The following is a 20,611-nucleotide window of genomic DNA, read 5'->3' as shown; positions in this document are numbered from 1 at the left end:
AGGCTCATGCTATTAATGGCTCTTTCCATTATTAGGGTCCCACATGTGGCAAAAATATATATATATATATATATATATATATATATATATATATATATATATATATATATATATATATATATGTGTGTGTGTGTGTGTGTGTGTAGGTGTATGATGGTGAGTGTGCATTATAATAATTTAAACTTCTATTACTATTAAACATATCATTTTTGAATTAAATGAGACCGAGGCAAGAAAGATCATCTAGATAATCTAAGGATAAGGTTATTATATTAAAATGAAGAAAAAAAAATGAAATAGGTCTGTAATTACATTAAAAGCTCTACATGAGAGAAGAAAAAAGGACAAATGTGGAAAAACAACCCCTGAGATGACAAATGTAAAAGAGAGTTTTATGTTTGACAAGCAAATTACATTAAGGGCAAATAAGCTCCTTAAGTGAAGCGCTTTTAGACACCGCAAACAAAATCTGAATCATCATTAGCTGTGGCGTCCTTCTGTCTCTATCATCTCCTTACTTGCTCTGTCTCCCCCACCACCCTTGTCTGCTCTTTCAGGATTACCAGGCCTGGTTGGACCTCCGAGCGCTGGAGTCAAAGCTCGGGGAGCGCTACATAACCCACGAGAGCGATGACAGCCGCTGGCAGCAGTACGCTCGTGACCACACGCTGCCCTACCCTGCTCACCTGGTGCCCCCGCCACCTGCGTCCGACGACGACGAGCTGGAGGGTGCAGAGGACGCGGACATGCAGGGGCTGACAGAGCGTGTTAGCATCCTTTGAAGAAGAAACTGAGGCAGGGGACGAGAGGAATGAAGAGTACCTGCCCAAGTCTAGCGATTTTTAGTGCACCACAAGCATAGGATGGAGGTAGTCCTCTGTATAAAGAAAAAAAGAATAAAAAAAGAGTAGCTTTGGGTGTCTTTGGCAGGCCGTCTGAACTCTGACCTCCTTGGACCGCCAGGACTGCTGCAGATTTGTTTCTGGGATGAAGACTGGGAAGAACTATCATGGATTCTAATATGTAAACACGAAGTCAAACGGTTCACTGTAGGCATGTGCAAAACATATTTTTTTCGAAATGGGCTGGTTTTGGGTTTGTCTCCCCCAGCTAGACGTCTTTCTTAAGGTACGGTCACATTTACCAGTACTCTGCGTATTTTCACAGGCAAAACCCAGTCAGTTCAATGGAAATACGTGCTCTCTTTAATTTAATGTCTGGACCAAATATTTCCTTATTTAGATTTCGCAATTGGTTCAGGTCGGTCACACGCATTCGCCACATTTACCAACAGAAAGCGGCTTGGTTTGAAAGTGAATTCTGTGTGAATGGAGCTTCATAAATTGCTTAAATATTGACGATAGGCTTTCCCCCCATGAAATTTAAGTAATGTGACCGTAACTTTAGGGGACAAAATAGAAGAGAACCTTCCAAAAGGTTTCGAGAAATGGTCTTAAAATGTTGCATATTTGCAGCGTCTTAAAAACTCACAGAACATTCAAAAAACAGTGCAAGATATGACACAATGGCCAGGAACGTTCTTCTGAGTGTGTCTTTCCTGACAATGGTGCTTTGACAGTGATGAATAAACTATGTTTTACGAGTTTTAATGGTTAAAACCGTCTAAAGGAATGGCCGAAATCCAGTCATTTCAATATGCAATCAAGAGTTTGGTGCGAAGTTGTTCCTCGAGAAGATTGCATTCATGTTCGTGTGAATTTGCCGCATTGATCAACCGAAAGTTGGAAACGTCTTCTGTGTGAACAGTGCTTCGTGCATGCACAATAGACCTTTTTAGCCCACAAAATGTTACCCAAATTTCACCAGTGTGACCCATCCCTAGTTTGTTGTTCACAACAGATTGACGCCAACAAGCTGATTGATAATCTCCAGGTCACCAGAAATGTATTAGTCATGATACAGATGGAAAGTTTAAAAAAAAAAAAGTATCTATTAAGCTGGACTTTTTTTCTTTGTTTGTGCTTCGTAGTGACACCACCTTTAGTTTCAGATCCACTTTTTTACGTATTACTGAGAATCTTTGTGCGAAATAACCTGGAAGACATCCAAGAGTCTGGTGTTTTCCAGTATCATCATCGGTTTTCCCTCCATTGGGGAAGACGGCTTCACTTTTGAGAATGGATGTTATCTCATGAAGACTAATATGCAGGCTGCCCCTCGGCCTTATCATCATACAAAATGAGTGCACAAAGACTTCCAAGACTGTTCTGAGATCAGCCCGCTGTTAGCAACCGGCTGATCTTTGCTAGCACTAGCTGTACTGGACGTGTCTTCTTATTCCTAACTGACCCTAGACCTGAGCATTAGGCTGCATGTCACTGAGAATTAGGTTTGCTTGAAACTTATTGCTATGAAGGACTGTTTTGTACACATGTAACCTTAGAAATCCTGATGTAGTTTGTGGAAGGTGATGTTGGAGCATTTCCAACAGGTATAATAAACATGGTGATGCATAAATCGGTTGAAATGAATCTTCTTGAGTCGTGAGGTTTGAGTCAAGTTGATTTTTTTTTCTTTTTCATCCTCTTTTCCTGATCGATTCTCTAGCAGAGAGAATGAAAAAACATAGAAATACACAGAGAACTTGTTCCAGGTACAATACGGCTAATCTTTACTGACAGAATCTGTTGGCACAGAAAATCATTTCGGCTTGTACCTCAGCTTGTAGAAAAGAAAAATAAGCAAAAGTGTTGAGTAGGAGTTATGTGCTTACTGTACAATGGAAGTCTATGGAGAAAAGGCATTGTAGAGGGTTTAATATATTAATTACCATACCAGTATAATCATTTATCTGCATTTGAGCTATAAATCATAATTTTAATGGTGAAATTATGACAGACGTTGGGAAAGATGGCGTGATAAGTAACATTTACAGGATGATGGTGTGTTATTCAATGTCTTATTAAGGGAAATGAAAGGAAACCTTTGCTAAATTAGTTTTGATGACACAGTTTAAAATGGAGTAATTGAAAACCATCAAAAGACACTATATGTCCCACTTTAGCTTAGAAACCAGAGGAAAAACTACACCACACTCATCTGGTTTTATCAGAATATGAAAAACATAAATAGATTGTCGTGAATGTCAAATTTATTAATTACAGATTACCATTCAAAGGGAATAATTATATCAGTTATATACAGGATTATATTTTTATTTTAAATAATAAAATTAAATATATTGAATTTAAAAAATATATTTATATTAACTTGCGTCTTCAATCCAAGATACAGTATTTTATTTCAAAATAATATATCAAATCATTCTGTTCTTCTGAAGCTTCTATTCCTCAAAGAATCCTAAAAAAAAATGTCATAAAATATTCGGCAAATCAGCGTAATAGATTGATTTCTAAAGGATCAGAAAATAAATTATAATAATTCTAGTTAATTAATAGCGAGAAGTGGTCCCCAAACTAAAGTGTGACCGATGTTTAAAAGCATCCTTTGATGTTCTGATTGAAATATTACACTACTGTAATCAGCTGACACTTGGAAATATACTTTCTAGCCAAATTATCATATACTGTATGATTTAAATGAGTAATTATGTATACTACCCCCCCCCCCTATTGCAAGTGAATTACTGTGGATATATATATATATATATATATATATATATATATATATATATATATATATATATATATATATATATATATTTTTTTTTTTTTTTTTTTTTTTTTTTCAATATATAAACTGAGAGACACAATTTGCGATTATTGGACAAAATGTTGATAAAGTTCCACATTAATTGAGACAATAACTGCGTTAAGTTTAAACTCAAATATTTCCAGACTGAAAGTGTAAACGGAACATTACTTTGTTTCAGATCTACAAAAAAAAAAAAAAAAAAAAAAAAAAAAAAAAAACGTTTCTATGAAATTAAAAACATTTCGAAATGGAAAGTAACACATTTGCTCTGATAGTTTTAGGGAAAGCCCACTTATATTAGTCCAGAAACTGCTCTGTACTCTAGAAATCAGTCAGCTAAGATAAATGAAAATGCAAACCAGCAGAAGCTGGAAGAATATGAAAAAACGAATGAACCCCAAGCAACAGGTAACCACAAAACAATGTGTACAACATAAACAAGTTTTGGGTACAAGTCTCATTCCTGCCCTGTAGTATTATAGTAAATTATTTCTGAAATTCACTGAAAGGTCAAAACAAGTTATATAGGTTTATATAGGTTTAACTGACTTTCACAAAAGTCTCAGCCTTTACCGGAACCTTTCAGATAGAGAAAGAGTAGGTAAGCATTAGAAAAAAAAAAAAAAAAAAAAATCCTTGATGAGGCTTTACTTCAACTTTGATTTTATCTGTTCAATCAGGTTTCACTGGAAGTGGGGTTTTAAAATGGAAAAAACATGACTGCCTTCGCAGAATGCAAATTATGGCAAGCCCAGAAAACGTTATTAAGTCTGTAGTTTCGCTTATCTCAAACAGGAAGCTGTGACATTGTGACTGAGCTCTGAGGCAGACTGCACCATCGTTGGAAGACTATCATCATCTGTTGTTCACCACGTGTCTGGAAAAAGCGGTTCTAACTCATTGCGGTTCCCTATAATGCTACGGCATGCAGCTCTTTGGGGAAAAAACCCTAGCCCTAACCTAACATCTTCCTGTAGACATACATGTGTGAAATAGGTTTCATTTCTCCTCCCCTTCCTCTCTCTCTCTCAATTCATCTCATCTCCATCCACTCCGCACGAAGTGCATCGGCCGAAACTGCTCTCACAGGGTCACTTTTGATCTTCTCCAGCCAGGAAGCATTATTAAAGTGCATGACACCCTCTTCACATCTGAGGAACTCAGCTGTGCCACTTTTCTCCGAGGTCACGCGGGACTGGAGCTGGACTTGAGGCGGTTCTGGGACTGAAGTTGTTAAGAGACATTGCTGGGACAGTGGACACGCTTCTCTGGTTGGAGCTGTTGGAGAACAATTTATAATTCATCGTGTTGATTGATTCGCAGGTGAGGTTCCTTCATTTTTTGGGCTGGTTTTGTCATAAGAACTACAAGAATAACGGTGAACCAGTGTGTATGTGTACATAAGATAAAATCAGAGGGTGGACATGGACTTGTTTGTTTCCTGTGCTATAGATAGTAACACTACTAATGCAGTTGTCAGACACTTGATCCTAATATTTTAAAATGTTTATAATGCTGGGATGTGTATGTAAGGCATCTGGCTGCAACGTCTTGTATAATAGGGAGTTTTGAAAGTACATGTTTGTAACATTTTATTCATACTTGTAATATGTTTTGAATGTAATAAATTGCGTTGCATAAAATCAAGCAAAATTAAAACTAATTTGGGAGATACTTATACCTTTGAAAAAATAATGGTTGACAATGAATTTGATTTAATATTGTGATGTTAAACTATGAAGTGAGGCTATTTAATTTATAATCTGACAGCCATATAGCGTGCCGAAAAAGAAGGGACTTTCACTTGTCTTTAAATAACAAATTTATTAAAAGGGGGACAAAATGTGATGGAAACCGAGAAGATGCACATCATGGAAATTTCCAAAAAGTGCATCTCAAGATCTCAAGGTGTGTTAACCATCATCTCTTACCACCATATTTTCCCCTCCACAGCAATGACCTCATCAATCAATAAGTTCAAATCGTTAACAAAATGTTAAAATTGTCATGACGTCATAAAAACATTGTCATAACAGGCACGTGATTTATTTAGTTCCTTATTTAATCTGACCGTCTGTTTGTTTGTTAGCGTCATATTGTAGAATAAATTAATAAAAAAAATTAATGGAGAAAAATAACTGAATAATAAATAAAAAAATTGTTGTTGAACATATAAAAAAATCTATTTATTCATTTATTGTATTATTAGTGCTCTCAAATGATTAATCGTGATTAATCGCATCCAAAATAAGTTTTTGCTTACATAATACATGTGTGTGCACTGGTTATATTTATTATGCATAAATAAATAGATGATTATATATAAGAAAAATATGCTGTTTACATATTATGTATATTGATATATCATATAAATTATATGAATATAAATATATACATGTAAACACATGTAAATATTTTTTAAATCTACTCTGTATGTGTATATATATAAACAATAAACAGAAAACAAATATATTATGCAATTTTGAGCGCCATTAATGATGAAGACTCTTTTGACAGCATTAATTATTAGTTTATATTTACATATAGTAAAGCTGGCGTGAATTATTTTTTACACATATGTACTGTATTGTAAATTTAAAAAAAAAACTGCAATTGCATCTATTTTGCCAAATGACCCCTTTACTTTGATGATGCAGACTAGTCTCTTTTTTTTTTTTTTTTTTTTTGAGTAATCAACAATTTCCTCATTCTGTGACCCAAGGCATTTTTAGGGTCATATGCCTCTGCGCTGACTTAACAGAATTTATATAATTGACATAAAACTGATGCAAGATATAAAGACTTAGTTTTTTTCCTGCACTTACATCACTTTCCTGCAGCCCAAGTATGCATAGGCCTCAGGATGGGAGTTATTTAGAGAGCGATTGTGCCTTTCAGAGGGGCAGCCCACCACTCTTCTTTCCAGACCACTAGCCTGTATCTCAACAGCTCTCAGGGGTTCTCATTAAACCTGCAATTACAATAGAAAAAACAAGAATAAAGCAGTGTAAACACATTACATAAGCTACAGGAAAGGAAACAGAAAGGAAATCTCCATTAAAGTAAATGTGTTTATCAATACTGTACATTAACTGCTGACTGAAGAGTCCCACGTTATCCCTGACTTCCTTTCTGGACAAATGCTGAAAACATCCTACCCAGATTTTTAGTATAACTATCACTAAAGCAGTTGTTAATCCATCCCTAACATCAGGAAATCTGTGTAAAGCACACCCTCTAATTGAGCCCCAAATATGCAATTTAATAAAATACATGCTGAGAAAACAACAACAGCTGCTCTTTTAAAGAAACACCAGATGATAACGTTTAAAAAAAAAATAAAAATAAAAAATGTTTTCAGCAGCTGTTTACAAGTGCTTGTGAAAAAAAAAAATCGTAATTATATTAAATGTGCATTTGTAGTGTAATCTAAAAAAAAACAGACACTTTAATATGAATAAAAAGGCCACTTAAATGTACATATAGAGAGTACACTTCCATTACTGTTTTTAACATACTTAATTACACTTTTAAAACATGCACTTTGCAATAATACACAATTATTATTAATTTTAAAGTACACTTTAATCATTGTTTAAAATATATTTTGTTGTTCTTAAATTAAATTTAGTTATTTTGATTTGAATAAAATTGTATATTTGTTGATTTGAAGATGCAAAAACCTAAGTCCATTTAATATTTTTTTTCTTTTACAGGAGCATATTCATCAGGAAATAAATAAATAAAATAATAATAATAATTTAAAAAAAATCCTTATTTAAAAGAAAGTATTTAGAGGTGTTTGCATCTGAAGTCTTAATTTATAATTGTAATTAAATAATATATTTTAAAATGCCTGCAAGTGCCTGAAAACATTACATTAAGTTTGCACTTAAGTGAATCTTTTAAAGTGTTAAATTTCTGTAATATGCTAAAAGTATTCTTCTTCTCTATACTTCTTTTTTCACAAAAGAGTGAGTAGGAAAACATCAAAACCATGTGATTCGTTGCTCACTTGATCCGTTTCGGGCTTGGGAGATATTATATTAAAGTACCTGTGTATTTTTTCTTCATGGTACAGACCTTTTTTGTGGTTTGGATCCAGTGGTTATAGTCTAAATTAATTTCCTGTTATGACTGGTATTTGAATAGCAACATTTATGTGCAAAATCCAAAAACATTGCAGTATTTGACATTTTAAATCATCAGAGCATCAGGGATATATGGCTTATGTTGGCATAGGTTTAAAAGTGAACATTACATTTAAACAACAGTAAACAATGTGCAGTTTATCAAAATACATTTCAACCACAAACCAATCTTTAAAGGGCTCACCACATTGCCCTCTTACTTCTTGAGTAAATTACACATGAAAAACAGGAAAACAGCCCGACATATTTTGAAATGACAGTATCATTAGCATAAACTTCACAGCATGTGAATGACAGCACATCTTTATCATCGCTTATCCAAAAAATATCAGACTTGAAGAAAAATGATTCGGTACTATCGTCATTCACACCAGAGCTGAAGGGGAGGCTGTTTATGATGCAGTTTTCTATTTTGATTTGTATTGTATGGGAGACTGTTGTGTATTTGCTGGTTCAATCTAATTCTACATCTAAAAGCCATCTTTGAAGCTTTAAGAGTGTGTGCTCAGGTTACCCAGCTATTGATTTTTCCTCTGTTTTGCACGGGTAGGGCGAATTGTGAACATTGCTTAAAAACCGTCGCTCAGTTAGACCTGAATTGAATTTTAGTGTGACATACTGCTGCTAGTCCAATCCCTCTAACAGCTAATGCTGTTAGTACACCTGAGTTTGATATTGTGAGCATGAAGTAGAGGTCTGTGAATACATTCCATTTAAACAACAACAACAACAACAACAAAAAAAACATATGATACTTAAATGTTTTACTTGTCTTTGTTTGCATCCACATATTGTGTAGATAATATAATATTAAGGAAATAAAAGGCCACTTAAAGGGAGCCTTCACCAAAAAATAAAAAGTCATGATTTACTCACACTCAAGTTTTTCCAAACCTGTTGAACACAAAAGAAGAAGAAGATTTTGAAGAATGTTGAAAAAAAAAAAAAAGTTTGCCGGTAGCCATGGCTTCCATGATAAGAAAAAACAAAAAAACAGAAGTCAATGGCTAACCAAGAACCAGTGTTGGGAGTAACTGTTAACATGCAATGAAGTTACGTAATTTAATTACACAATAAAAGTAACTGTAATCTGTTACAGTTATTGCAAATAAAATTAAATAACACTTACATCTGAATATTTACACAAACACACACATACAGATACAGAAGTGTAGGACACAGAATAGGACACATGCTTATTTGATAACAGATTTACAGTATTTTAAATTCAATACAGTAATTCAAGAGATGAAGGATTTGGTGAGTAATTAGTGTTATTAAATGTTTTTTTTTTTTTTTTTTTACTTGCTTTTACTTGCTTTATTGTCAATTCTTCCACATGTACAGTACATACATACAGAGAATCAAAGTTGCTTAACTCTCAGACCCCTGAGCATACAGAAAACATTAACAGTAGAGCCTAAAAATCTATATCAAATATAAAATATAAAATACAACTATACAAGGGCATGTAAAAAATAATCAAAATAAAATAGTGTTAAATAAAGCAGCACAAGGCAAATGGCAAATGCAAACCAGTTAAGTGAACAAACAGTGCAGATAAATAGATTATAGGGCAAAAATGCTAATTCAGTCTGATTAAAGTGAGAAAGGGCCAGGGTAATAGAATGACATCAGTTCTATGCTGAATGTGGTAGTGAACAGACCAATGCTGCACAAAGTGACTGGTGCATGTCATCGTTTGTTAGTGGGGTTGGGGGGGGGGGGGGGTTGGGGGGCTTGGGGTTATAGTTCTTTGGTGCCTGGGGCAGAGGAGGGAAGGAGGGGCAAGTTCAGGAGCTTGTTCAGCTTCCTGATAGCCTGATGAATGAAGCTGTTCCTCAGTCTGCTGATCCTGGCCTGGAGACTCCGCAGTCTCCTCCCTGATGGCAGCAGACTGGAGAAGCTGTGTGACGGGTGGGTGGGATCATCTGCGATGCAGAGGGCTTTGCGGGTGAGACGGGTTTCGTAAATGTCCTGGAGGGAGGGGAGAGAGATACCAATGATCTTCTCAGCTGCTCTCACTAAGCGCTGTTGATTCTTTCGGCAGGACGCGTTGCAGGCGCCATACCACACAATGATGCAGCTCGTTTGAATGCTCTCGATGGTGCATCTGTAGAAGGTGTACATAATGGGGGGTGGGGCTCTGGCTCTTCTCAGTTTACGGAGGAAGTAGAGACGCTGCTGTGATTTCTTGGCCAGTGCTGCAGTGGTGGACCGATATGCAAACTGGAAGTGGTCCAGGGAGGGGGGGGGGGGGGGGGGGGACTTGATATGGTGTATGACTAGCCGTTCAAAGCACTTCATGACATTAGGAGTAAGTGCAACTGGACGGTAGTCATTGAAGCGTCATCACCTGGTCACTGGGAGGAGGTGGAGTCTTCTTTGCAGTGGAGCTGTTTTGTTTCTCAAAGCGAGCGAAGAATGCATTCACCTCGTTCAGCAGAGAGATGGTGCTGTCACAGGTCCGCGGTCGGGGCTTGTAGTCCGTAATGTTCTGTAAGTCCTGCCATAGGCTTAGACTGTCTCTGCTATCGATGAATTGATGGGCTATCCTCCTGGAGTACTGTCTCTTAGCCTCTCTGATGCCGCGGGATAGGTTGGCCCTGGCTGTCCTCAGGCCCACCTCATCTCCATTTCTGAAGACAGCGTTCCCGCATCTTCAGGAGTCTGTAAGCCTCCCCTTTCATCCACGGCGTCTGGTTGGCCCGAACAGTGATGCTCTGTGTGACTGTTACATCATCAATACACTTGTTGATGTGGGCAGTGACAGTCTCTGAGTACTCTTGGAGGTATGTTCTGCTATTGTATGTGGCAGCCTACACTTGTAATTGTTTGTGAACTGGTTTGGTTTTGGTGACTTTAATGAGTGGTCTGTATGCAGGCATTAGCATTACAGTGGTGTGGTCTGAGGCACCGAAGTGGGGGAGGGGGAGGGCTTTGTAGGCTCCTCTCTGTGTGGAGTAAACAAAGTCTAAAATGTTTTAAGAAAAGTAATCAAAAAGTAATCAAATGTAATCAGTTACATTAAAAAAAGTAACTGAAATAGTTACTTTACAAGTTAAAGAGGGTCATTTGTAGTCGTTGAACTACTTTTTATGCTATGAAAGTCGAGTTGAAGTCTACAAGTCATTGATGATGTCATTAATGAACAAATAAGTCTGGAGCTGAGACTCAAACATCTTGTGGTCCTCTATGGCATATGACACCGCACTGTCTACATGGCTATTGCTCCTATAACAGCTCATTTATATCATTTCTTTTGTCTTTGGGTCATTATGTGTCTCACAGTTTTCTGCTTGTTCTACATCAGATACAGATAAAGTAGCACAGTAAAGATTACATTCACACGAATGCTTTAGTGAGAGAGTAATTGCGTGTGTGAATTAATTCTACCTGGCAGCGTCTCTCCACTAGTGAAGCTATGGGATTTAGGTATTAAGAAATATATGCTTGAACTTTTCAGTTTCTAAGCTATTTTTTTTTTTCAGACATCACAGTGTATTGTCAGTGTTGACAATACATTTCCGTGATGAATGATTCTGTGTGCCTACGATCTGCACATGATGTACAATCTATTGTCTGTAGCCTATTTGTGTGTGTTACAGTGAAGCAGCGTATTAGATTAGAACGGCGATTAACTTACCTGTACAATAAGATGTTTAAAATGTGCATTCTCCTGTTCAATTTCAAGCATCCAGTAATATAATCACACATCTTGTGGAGAGTATGCATTTGTTTGTCATTTTAACTGTTTTGAATTGGAGAGTAAATGTCAACATCAAGCTTAAACCATCATAGAAGAGCACTCAAGTCAACTAGTCCACTAATCACTAATCGATTAGTTGGTGCAACCCATAGTAATTTGTAATCTGTAACCTATTACATCTCCAAAGTAACATTCCCAAAACTGCCAACAACAACATTCATTTTTTGGTGATCTATCCCTACTTGCAACAAAAATACATTAATATGATTTGGATCTGTTTATTTTTATCTTGACATCTCGCCAAATCACATTTTGCTCTTAGCACATGCTTGCCGACATTACAGAAATACATTACAGTAAGTAGTAAGTACTATACTGGGACTGGCAGCTGAGAGTAGTGGTGTTTTTCTGTGTAGAGTCCCCATGTGCCACAATGTTATCAGTAGTTGTTTGTTTCCTGGTCAAAATCGATTGAGCCCAACCCATTTGCCCACCACAGTCCCCAAATCATTTTGATTTTGAGATAAAGCTTAGTTTCTCATGTGAAAATAAATCAGCTCACTTTAAAATATAAGCAACCTATTCTTAATAAACCACAATCACTATCAGGAGTCTGACTCATTCTGTGAATGAGATTGTACAAACAGTTACACTGGAACTAGAGAAAAAAAAAAAATTCAGAGATTTGATATGTCATCATGTGGTTCCTGCCACATCACGTTATAAAAAATAAAGCCATATTTAATAGATATAGTGCAAAAAAAGGTTGTTTTGAGTGCACAATTCAGTTAATTCTTTAAGATATAATTTTGGTTACACATTACTTCTGATTTCTTCTTTAAATGTAGACATTTGTCTAACTATAAGCAACTTTCCAACTTTACATCCAATAACTCTCTTTAGAGTGTTACAGTGTTAGGGTTAAGTTGTAGAATAACTTGGCATTTAGTTGCAAAGTTGCTCATAGTATCTAAAGTGGACTATAAAAATTGGATCATATTGCCATAATTTTTATAGTATTATAATAATTTACGCTACAATGAAACACAATATACTTCTTTCAGATTAAAGTATTTTGCATGTCTTTAAATACATATGAAAGTTTAATTCATATGCATGTTGATAAAATGTAGTGCTGTCAAATGATTAATCACAATTATTCACACCCAAAATAAACGCTTTTGTTTACATAATATATATGTTATGCGTGTACTGTGTATATTTATAATGCATATATAATTACATTCACATGCATGTATATATTTCAGATTTTTTTAATATATTAATCATATTTATAAATAATATAAATTATATGAATCTAAATATATACATGTATGTTCAATATATACTGTATGTGTGTATATTTATATGTACATAATACATATACACAGTACACAAACATATTAGGTAAACAAAAAAAAAAAACAAGTGTATCTTGGATGTGATTAATCATGATTAATCATTTGACAGCATTAAATAAAATGGCCATACAAGTTTTTAATTAGCAAAAAATTCTTAAACCTTTTTTTTAGTGGTGGGCCGTTATCGGCGTTAACGCGAGACTCTTATCGGGCGATAAAAAAAATATCGCCGTTAATCTATTCTCAAAGTTGGGTTGGGAGCTGGGTCTATACTAAGCAAGCTATGATGACTTTCACCTTGATATTTTATATAACCGACTGGTTGAGGCCAGCCTAACGGACAGCGACACTGAACCGAGCTCTCTTCTGCGAAGTTCTCCTCAAAGTCCCTCCTGCACCGGAACGGACAAATACAAATCGCAGTTTGAAACAAACAACAAGATGTGAAAGATCCCGATTCAGTACTCGCGGTGTTCTGGTGTTCAGGGCTCACGCAGAGAAAGGCGTCTCCGAGACGCTAAAAATAAGCGTTTTCAAGTGTTTTGATCAAAACACTTGAACATCGAATTTGCTTATTTTTGCTCTAGTGCCGACAAATACATACGAAATATGTCAAAATATTCACCTTGGAAATTATGCTCGAAAAAACTGACAGTTATTTCTTAAGTGAAAGTAAACAGTTGAGGGAAAAAATGGGATGTGTATTATATTGGTTCATTGTCTCTTAAAGTGACTGCGCCTAATTTAGCTAATGGCTGCTGTAATGTTAATCCAAGAAAATGAAAATGAAAATCACTCACTGCTCTTGACTACTTTGTATTTTTAACAGTCAAACCAAAAATTATTCAGACACCAGATATATTTTTTATATATATAGCAAAACTGTAATAATGTGAGAAATGTTGAAGGTGTCTGAATAAATGTAGGTTTCATTGTATATTTCATTTTTACATTGAAGGCTATCCAGTGCTTTTTTTATATTTAATTATTTAGTTTCTGTACCTTGACACCTACAAACTTAAAAAAAAAAAAAAAAAAAAAAAAAAAAACTTTGTGTAAATAGCACAAATAAATAAAAATAAACTAACATACAAATTAGACAATTTCAAACAGGGCCCACTGGTACAACCTTCACCGGGTCCCCGCTTGTGCAATATGGAATTAGTTTACAGCTTTTTCAAGCAGTTTGTGATGCATTTTGGAACCAGGAGATGTACATTTCTAATGCACCATCTAGCTTGATAAACCCCTTCTCAAAGACTTACTGTTTGTCAATTTTATTTGGGTAACACACATATTCTGAATGCCGTCGGCAGAATTCGAATGAGCCATTTTAATCTAGATTAATCAGATTAATTTCAAGATCATAGTGAGATTAATCTAGATTAAAATAATTGCCCACCTCTACTTTTTTTTTTTTTTGAGGTTCAAACAATTCACTGAAAAGATCTGACTTAGAAGAGTGATTAATTTACAAATTAGACATTGCAAGCCACATAATTTGAGGTATCATTCATGTCTGTATTAGAAATGGAACAAGATGAGTTATGCATCAAAATGTTATATTTAAGATTAGGGATATACAGTCCATGCATATGAGCAATACTATGATGCTTTTCTTAAAAGCAAGAACAAGATATTGATAGTTCAAGTGCAGCTATAAGGCATTACGGTGCGGTGAAACTCAGGTTTTTATTTGTCTGTGGTAGTGCTGTTTGCTTTTCTCACAGGTCTTGCACTGAGGAGCAAGACTTGAGGAGCTGCAAAACCCTTCATGTGGAGACCTGCAGCTTTGGAAAACGCCAACGGTGTCTTGAATTGAATTTGAGCAAAGACTGGCAGCAAGTGAAAAGACTGTCCATAGGTTGAAAACAAGTTTAGCAATTGCACTGAATATGAACTCGATCGGATATAGAGGATATTCAGTTTGTGATGAGAGAGCTGCAGTAGCTAGATGTGAAATGAACTGATCTGAACATTATCTGCAATTGTTGTTGTTGTTGCTGTTGTTTTTACTGAAAAATGCATCTTTCAAAGAGATTTCAATGTAAAAAGCATGCCTTATGTGCAGCATATGAACAGATGTAAAGGCTCTGCCTACAAATATTAATAATCTCCAAGATCTGAAGTAAAAGTTGTTGGAATGCTTAAAAAAAAAACAAAAAAAAAAACAAAAAAAAACAGTGCTAAGGCTTAAATCCATTATAAACCCAATCCAGGTACATTTTACAAAACCTTTTTTCCCCTGTAAGCTAAAAAAAAAAAAACACGTTTAATCAAGTTTAACAGCAAAGGTGACATTTTGCCTTTAATATCAAAAACATATCATAATAAATAGCAAAGGAAACAATCCTGGTCACAGAGGTAGCAGATTACCTACATCCCACTGAATTAATGTATCCTACAACACTTATGTGTTAAGATAAAAGCTAGATATGAAACCTTCTCTGTGGACTATTATTATAACTATTTCTATTCTATTCTATTCTATTCTATTCTATTCTATTCTATTCTATCTCTCTTTTTAAGTTTAATTCTCCATCTTTCTCATGGCACATGAAGCCAATAATACTGGGGATGACATTTTGCTACTTGTTGAATTTTAAATTAATTACCAGGCTTCCTGCAAGCTGTTATTTTCTGATAAGAATGAAAATGAAAGAATAATTTGCAACCTTGATATGTAAGAGATTGTGGCGTGTATGTGAAGAGGTGTGTAGGTGTGTAAAATGTCGCTTTGGTATATAAAATAAGAACCCAGTGTGTCTGGCAATATATATATAGCAGTGTTTTTTTTTTTTTTTGTTTTTTTTTGTGCTGGTGTTGTTAATCTAAAATGCTTTCAGTGACTCATTGATGCTCGTCTTGGCTCATTAACCATTTCACCTTGACTTAATAAGAAGTAAAAAGGAAAAATTTTGTGCATCATGTTGTTCACTTTTCATTGAAACCACAGACATTCTGCAATGTGCAGCAACCGGACGTGTTGTTTTCATTTGGAGTGGCCTTTTTTGTTCATCTGTCTAATGCGCAATATAAGTAGTTGGTCAGTACACTTTCATTAATAACACTATCAGTAGTACGATATTTATCTGTCATGACAATTATAATTAAAATCTAGATTAATCTAGAAAGGACTTTTAAAACATGACTACATTGTGCACCATGACAACAACAACAACAAAACAATCAACAACAAAAAAATGTCAAACCAAGTTTAACCGCATCATAGCAACGAGTGCTCAAATTTTGTAACCTAAAGGTCAGTGTTTTACCACTCTTTCACATGCGCTGAAATAGCTGATCTTTCATGCAAACTGAATACAGCTGTATGCTTGAATATTACAAAAAAAACCTTGCAAAGGTCAACTTGTCAAAATGCTTTTACAAATATCAAGAATTACGTTTTTCACTAAATGTAATTCCTAATATCAATAATTTGATGTCTGTGAAGGAAGATGTCATTCCTGATACCAATAATTCAAATTTAAAGGTGGGGTAAGTGATTTCTGGTAGCCAATATAGATATTTCAAATCACCAAAACAAACAGGCCCTACCCCAAAAGGGTCCCGCCCCTATTTTGAAAGCTCCGCCCCACACATATGTACGCAACCCAGGCAACAATTAGTTCTGTGAAACAAAGAAAACCAGTGTTACACCGTGTCGAGACAAAATACTATAGAACTCATTATAATCAGTGATGCTGTCTACACTGAATGCGACACACGACAAATCCCCAACAGAAAACTGCTGCTGCATTCGATTTATGACGTATTGACATTTTAAATGATTTTCAATGGTCGCTTTATCGCGTCCAGTGTAGACAGACTTGTTCAGTGTAGATATAGTGTTACTCACCTATCAAGAAGAAACAAAGCAACCTCGGCTCCTTCTCTCCATCGCTGGAAAGCTGATCCGATATTTACATGGGTCCTACTTATTTCCTTATAGTAAGACCTCTTTTGTTCCGCAGATGTTCTCTTTTGTTTTTATCTGCCATCTCTATCTTTCTGTCATTACACTCGGCTCTGCTAACGTCTGTCCTGTGCACTGATCGCTCTCTCGTCCACATCATGAGTAGACACACCCCTTACTGCTGATTGGCTACATGTTTGTTTTGGTACCCGACTCAGTTTTCTGAAGCATTTTTGAAAAAAATCATACCCCACTTTTAAGTGAAAATTGAATTGTTGATATCAAAAAATTATGTCCTGGTTATATCAAAGTCAAAACAGCTCGATTAGACTAGGGCTTTATTAATGCTTTGAAACTTGGTTAAACTTTATTGCAGTGTCTTTGAAACACAAGTTACATGTACTTACACTAATAGTAATCATACATTTATTATTTATTCTTGCATAATTGCATGCAAGAACCCGCATGTACATACACAGTACTATATACTTGTCATAATAATTACAATAACTGGGTTATTACCCTGAACATGTACCAAAACCTACCCATAACCCATGTCGTTTCCTTATATTATCCAGGACGTTCTTAGGTAAGTAAGTTCATATTCTGTACATATATAAAGTGTAACTCTTAACCCTAACTAGTAATCACGTTGTTAGTATTGCTCAGTCCTTAAGCATACTGCTGCATAATTACACTGTAACAAAGACACTGCAAAATAAAGTGTATACATTTTACCAATATTTTACTCAATCAACACTAAATGCAGCCACTAGGATATTTTGTAATACTGTAAATTCCTGTACTACACAATCTGTTAAGGAGCTATCCATAATTGCATTTGTGGAAGTTGCCAAATTATGGTAAATTATGCAAGAACTGGTCAATTTCCCACCTATTTACTTCAGGATTGTGCAACATTTTCAATGATATTATATTTCAACTTAACCCAAATTAGTTTGATCTTTGAGAGGGCAAACATGATCTAGAATCACAGTTACATGCACAATTGAAAATGAATACATTTTTATTAACTATGAATTATTCTGACGCAGATATTTATCAGTTTTTTTTCTTTGTGCACACAGGTTATGATGAACGCAACAAACAACACAAGCAACTCATCATGTGTGATCATGACCCAGCCAGCAAGTCATCTGCTGATGTCTATCTACATCATTGCCTTCATTTTGGGGCTGCTGGTCAATCTGATCACCATTGGGCCCATAATTCAGCAGATCTGCAGAAGGAACGTTCTAGGAATTTACCTGCTCAGTTTGTCCTTTTCAGATCTCCTGTACATCCTCACCATGCCTCTGTGGGTCTATTATTTCAACAACAACCACAAATGGAACCTCAGCCAAGGACTCTGTAGTCTGGCTGGCTTCTTTTACTACTCCAACCTGTACATCAGCATCTATCTCCTCTGCTGTATCTCCATCGATCGCTGCCTGGCCATCACCTTCCCGCTGAGAATCCAAGTCTTCCGCCGCCAGCGCTATGCCTGGGTTATCTGTGGGCTGGTGTTTGTTCTCGTCATGGCCTTGCACTGTTTGGTGCTTTACATGGACAAGTTATCGGATCCACTGGATGACACTGTGCAAACATGCTATGAGACCTTCCCCATGACGGAAAGCATTGCGATGTTCAACCTGATACGGGTCGGAGTCGGTTTCCTCTTGCCTCTGGTGGTCATCTCCGTCTGCTACTGGTTGATCCCAACCAAGGTGCAGCAAAGTAGAGGGGTGGATGATCAAGGCAAGCGCAAAGTGAAGCTTTTGTCAATGGGGGTCATTGGCATTTTCGCCTTCTGCTTTGCGCCATACCATATCCTCCTGATGGTGAGGTCCATCGCCTTCTTTTATTTGGGAGAAAAACAAAGCTGCAGTTTTGAACAAGCAATACATTTGCCCTTCACTTGCTCCCTGGCGCTATCCAGCCTGAACAGCGTTGTGGACCCAGTGCTCTATGTTTTGGCCAGTAACGGAGTAAGGGAAGATATGAGGTGGTTCTGTTGGAAAAACAAGCAGAGGCAGGTGACAGGAAGCCCTCTTGTTGATTCCAAATGGAAGACAAGAATAACCAACTAGGGTTAAAACCGACCTCAGATCTTTGAAAACAGATTTACATTTGTTAGCGTACACACTGTTTTTGAACCTATTAAGGAATTTCACAAATCAGTGACCGGAACAAACCCACTTAAATTGTTTGCGTTGACAGCATGGACACAGTCTTGTGGATGAGCTCACGTTGTGAACTTGTGGAGGGTCTGGCAGGTTTTACAATCTGGCGTGCTCCAGCAGTATAACCCAGACACCTGAACTAACCTTTTGACAAAAAACTGCTACCATGACTGCAAACCACTTGCTTCTCTCAGTTGGTAATAGGCAAATTGCGCCAAGTTTTGTGAGTAAAAAGTATCTACTGTATAATAAGCTTAATTTACAGAAAAAGACAATGTCTTGTACTGACAATACTGATGCTGCAGCACTTTTTAGTGCATATAGAGCCTAGTTAAACTGGATTGTGGCTGTTTTTGTGCATGAATACTGTGTATTTCAAAAGCGATTATTTAGTGAATTAGCCAATGCATGTCAGTGTCTAGTAAAGCCCAATTAAGTTGTCCAAGTCATGACAAAGACCAGAAGAGGGAAAAATCCAAGTCGAGGACAAGTTAACACGCTCCTGAGCTTATGACCAAGACCATAAATATAGTCAGAGTCTAAGACCATATTTTTATGGTTTTGTCCTTGTTCCTTGAATCCGAGTCCAATGCTATGTTTTTATGGCTTCGGTCTTCGATTCAGTCCTCTTGTGGTCTTTCTCCTGATTCAAAACCACCCTCTCTTGATTTCAGCCTTGAATCTCAAATTTGGTCTTGCCTATGTGCAGGCTTCAGACTGCTTTAAGTCCACTTGTGTGAAAAAAGATGAATTTTTATGAACATTGAAAAGATGTTTACAAATTATGGATCCGCAGTGTAACAGGACCCTTAAATCACTTTAACTTTCTATGTAAGAGCCATACTCAGCCCAAGAGTTGCTATTGTGGAATAAAGCCTCACTTGTTTGTCCCTGTTTAATTCACAGATGACTCCCTGTTCCTTACCGTTAAACCAGTTGTTGCAATGTAAGCAATTTCAATGCACATCATGCTGCTACTCTCTACATTTCCTCCCATGTAACATTACCGCAAAAGAAACATTATGAAATTGTGCATTATGAAATAAAATAAATTTTCAGATTCTAACTGTTATGCCACATTTAGGGAAGTGATGCTTCCATTAAACAGAGTTTTTTTTTTGTTCTATTCAAGTGGTGGGAACATATACTATCAGTGTAATCATGCAGCTTTCTGAAGAGAGAGAGAGAGAGAGAGAGAGACCCATATGACACCAGCAGGTGTTCTTGAGGGCTGATGAGGGGGAACGTTTGCATAGCATCTCTAACCGGTATCGCCCACAATACACTTTGTACAGCTTTGTTCACTCACCTTCCGCTAGATTTATCGCCTGTATAGACGAGTGGCTCTCGTGACTGTAGTCTGTGAGTGGCCTACTTCTCTACTGTAAAATGCCACATACCATCTGAATGGAGTGATTTTGGCGTGTTAGCGAAGCAATCTTTTGCAGCTTAGAGTACCTGATCTACAGTCTGAATGGTTTAAATGACTCACTTTCACCTAAATGCTGTATGGAAATGGGATGCCATATAGTGTTAGCACTTACTTGTTTGTGCTGTCATCTGTCTGTACAGCCCAGAACATTTCTGCAAGGTTCACTTAAGGAAAGAAAGCCACA

At 36.4% G+C, this 20,611-nt stretch overlaps 2 protein-coding genes and 2 long non-coding RNA genes across 6 annotated transcripts in view; 2 read left to right on the top strand and 2 right to left on the bottom strand.

Moving 5' to 3' along the window:
• prkd2 (protein kinase D2) overlaps nt 1–2,478 on the top strand; it is a 52,813-nt gene extending 50,335 nt beyond the window's left edge. For all 3 annotated transcript variants that reach the window (XM_052577077.1, XM_052577075.1, XM_052577076.1), the window contains one exon: nt 558–2,478. In XM_052577077.1, the coding sequence (XP_052433037.1) occupies nt 558–782 (225 nt within the window). In that variant the 3' untranslated portion in view covers nt 783–2,478. The remainder of the gene's footprint in view (nt 1–557) is intronic.
• A 2,335-nt stretch (nt 2,479–4,813) lies between these two features.
• On the bottom strand, nt 4,814–9,508 carry LOC127972883 (uncharacterized). The gene is made up of 3 exons (XR_008157216.1): nt 8,703–9,508; nt 6,501–6,646; nt 4,814–4,953 (listed from the first exon to the last, which is right to left on the bottom strand). It is a non-coding gene; the product is annotated as an uncharacterized LOC127972883 (long non-coding RNA).
• gpr184 (G protein-coupled receptor 184) lies at nt 4,850–19,898 on the top strand. Its single transcript, XM_052576812.1, has 2 exons — nt 4,850–4,998; nt 17,901–19,898. Exon 2 carries the CDS (start codon nt 17,904–17,906, stop codon nt 18,900–18,902), a length of 999 nt encoding a protein of 332 aa, XP_052432772.1. The 5' UTR covers nt 4,850–4,998; nt 17,901–17,903; the 3' UTR covers nt 18,903–19,898.
• Nucleotides 14,267–17,888, bottom strand: LOC127972884 (uncharacterized). Its single transcript, XR_008157217.1, has 2 exons — nt 16,756–17,888; nt 14,267–16,527 (listed from the first exon to the last, which is right to left on the bottom strand). It is a non-coding gene; the product is annotated as an uncharacterized LOC127972884 (long non-coding RNA).
• Nucleotides 19,899–20,611: the final 713 nt, after the last annotated feature.

This window comes from Carassius gibelio, chromosome B15, assembly GCF_023724105.1.
Source record: "Carassius gibelio isolate Cgi1373 ecotype wild population from Czech Republic chromosome B15, carGib1.2-hapl.c, whole genome shotgun sequence".
Classification (NCBI taxonomy): Eukaryota; Metazoa; Chordata; class Actinopteri; order Cypriniformes; family Cyprinidae; genus Carassius; species Carassius gibelio.
This window is presented reverse-complemented; position numbering and strand designations above follow the sequence as displayed.

What these genes read in the sequence shown, in the direction of transcription:
- gpr184 (XM_052576812.1), top strand. Translation starts at nt 17,904, where the DNA reads ATGATGAACGCAACAAACAACACAAGCAACTCATCATGTGTGATCATG.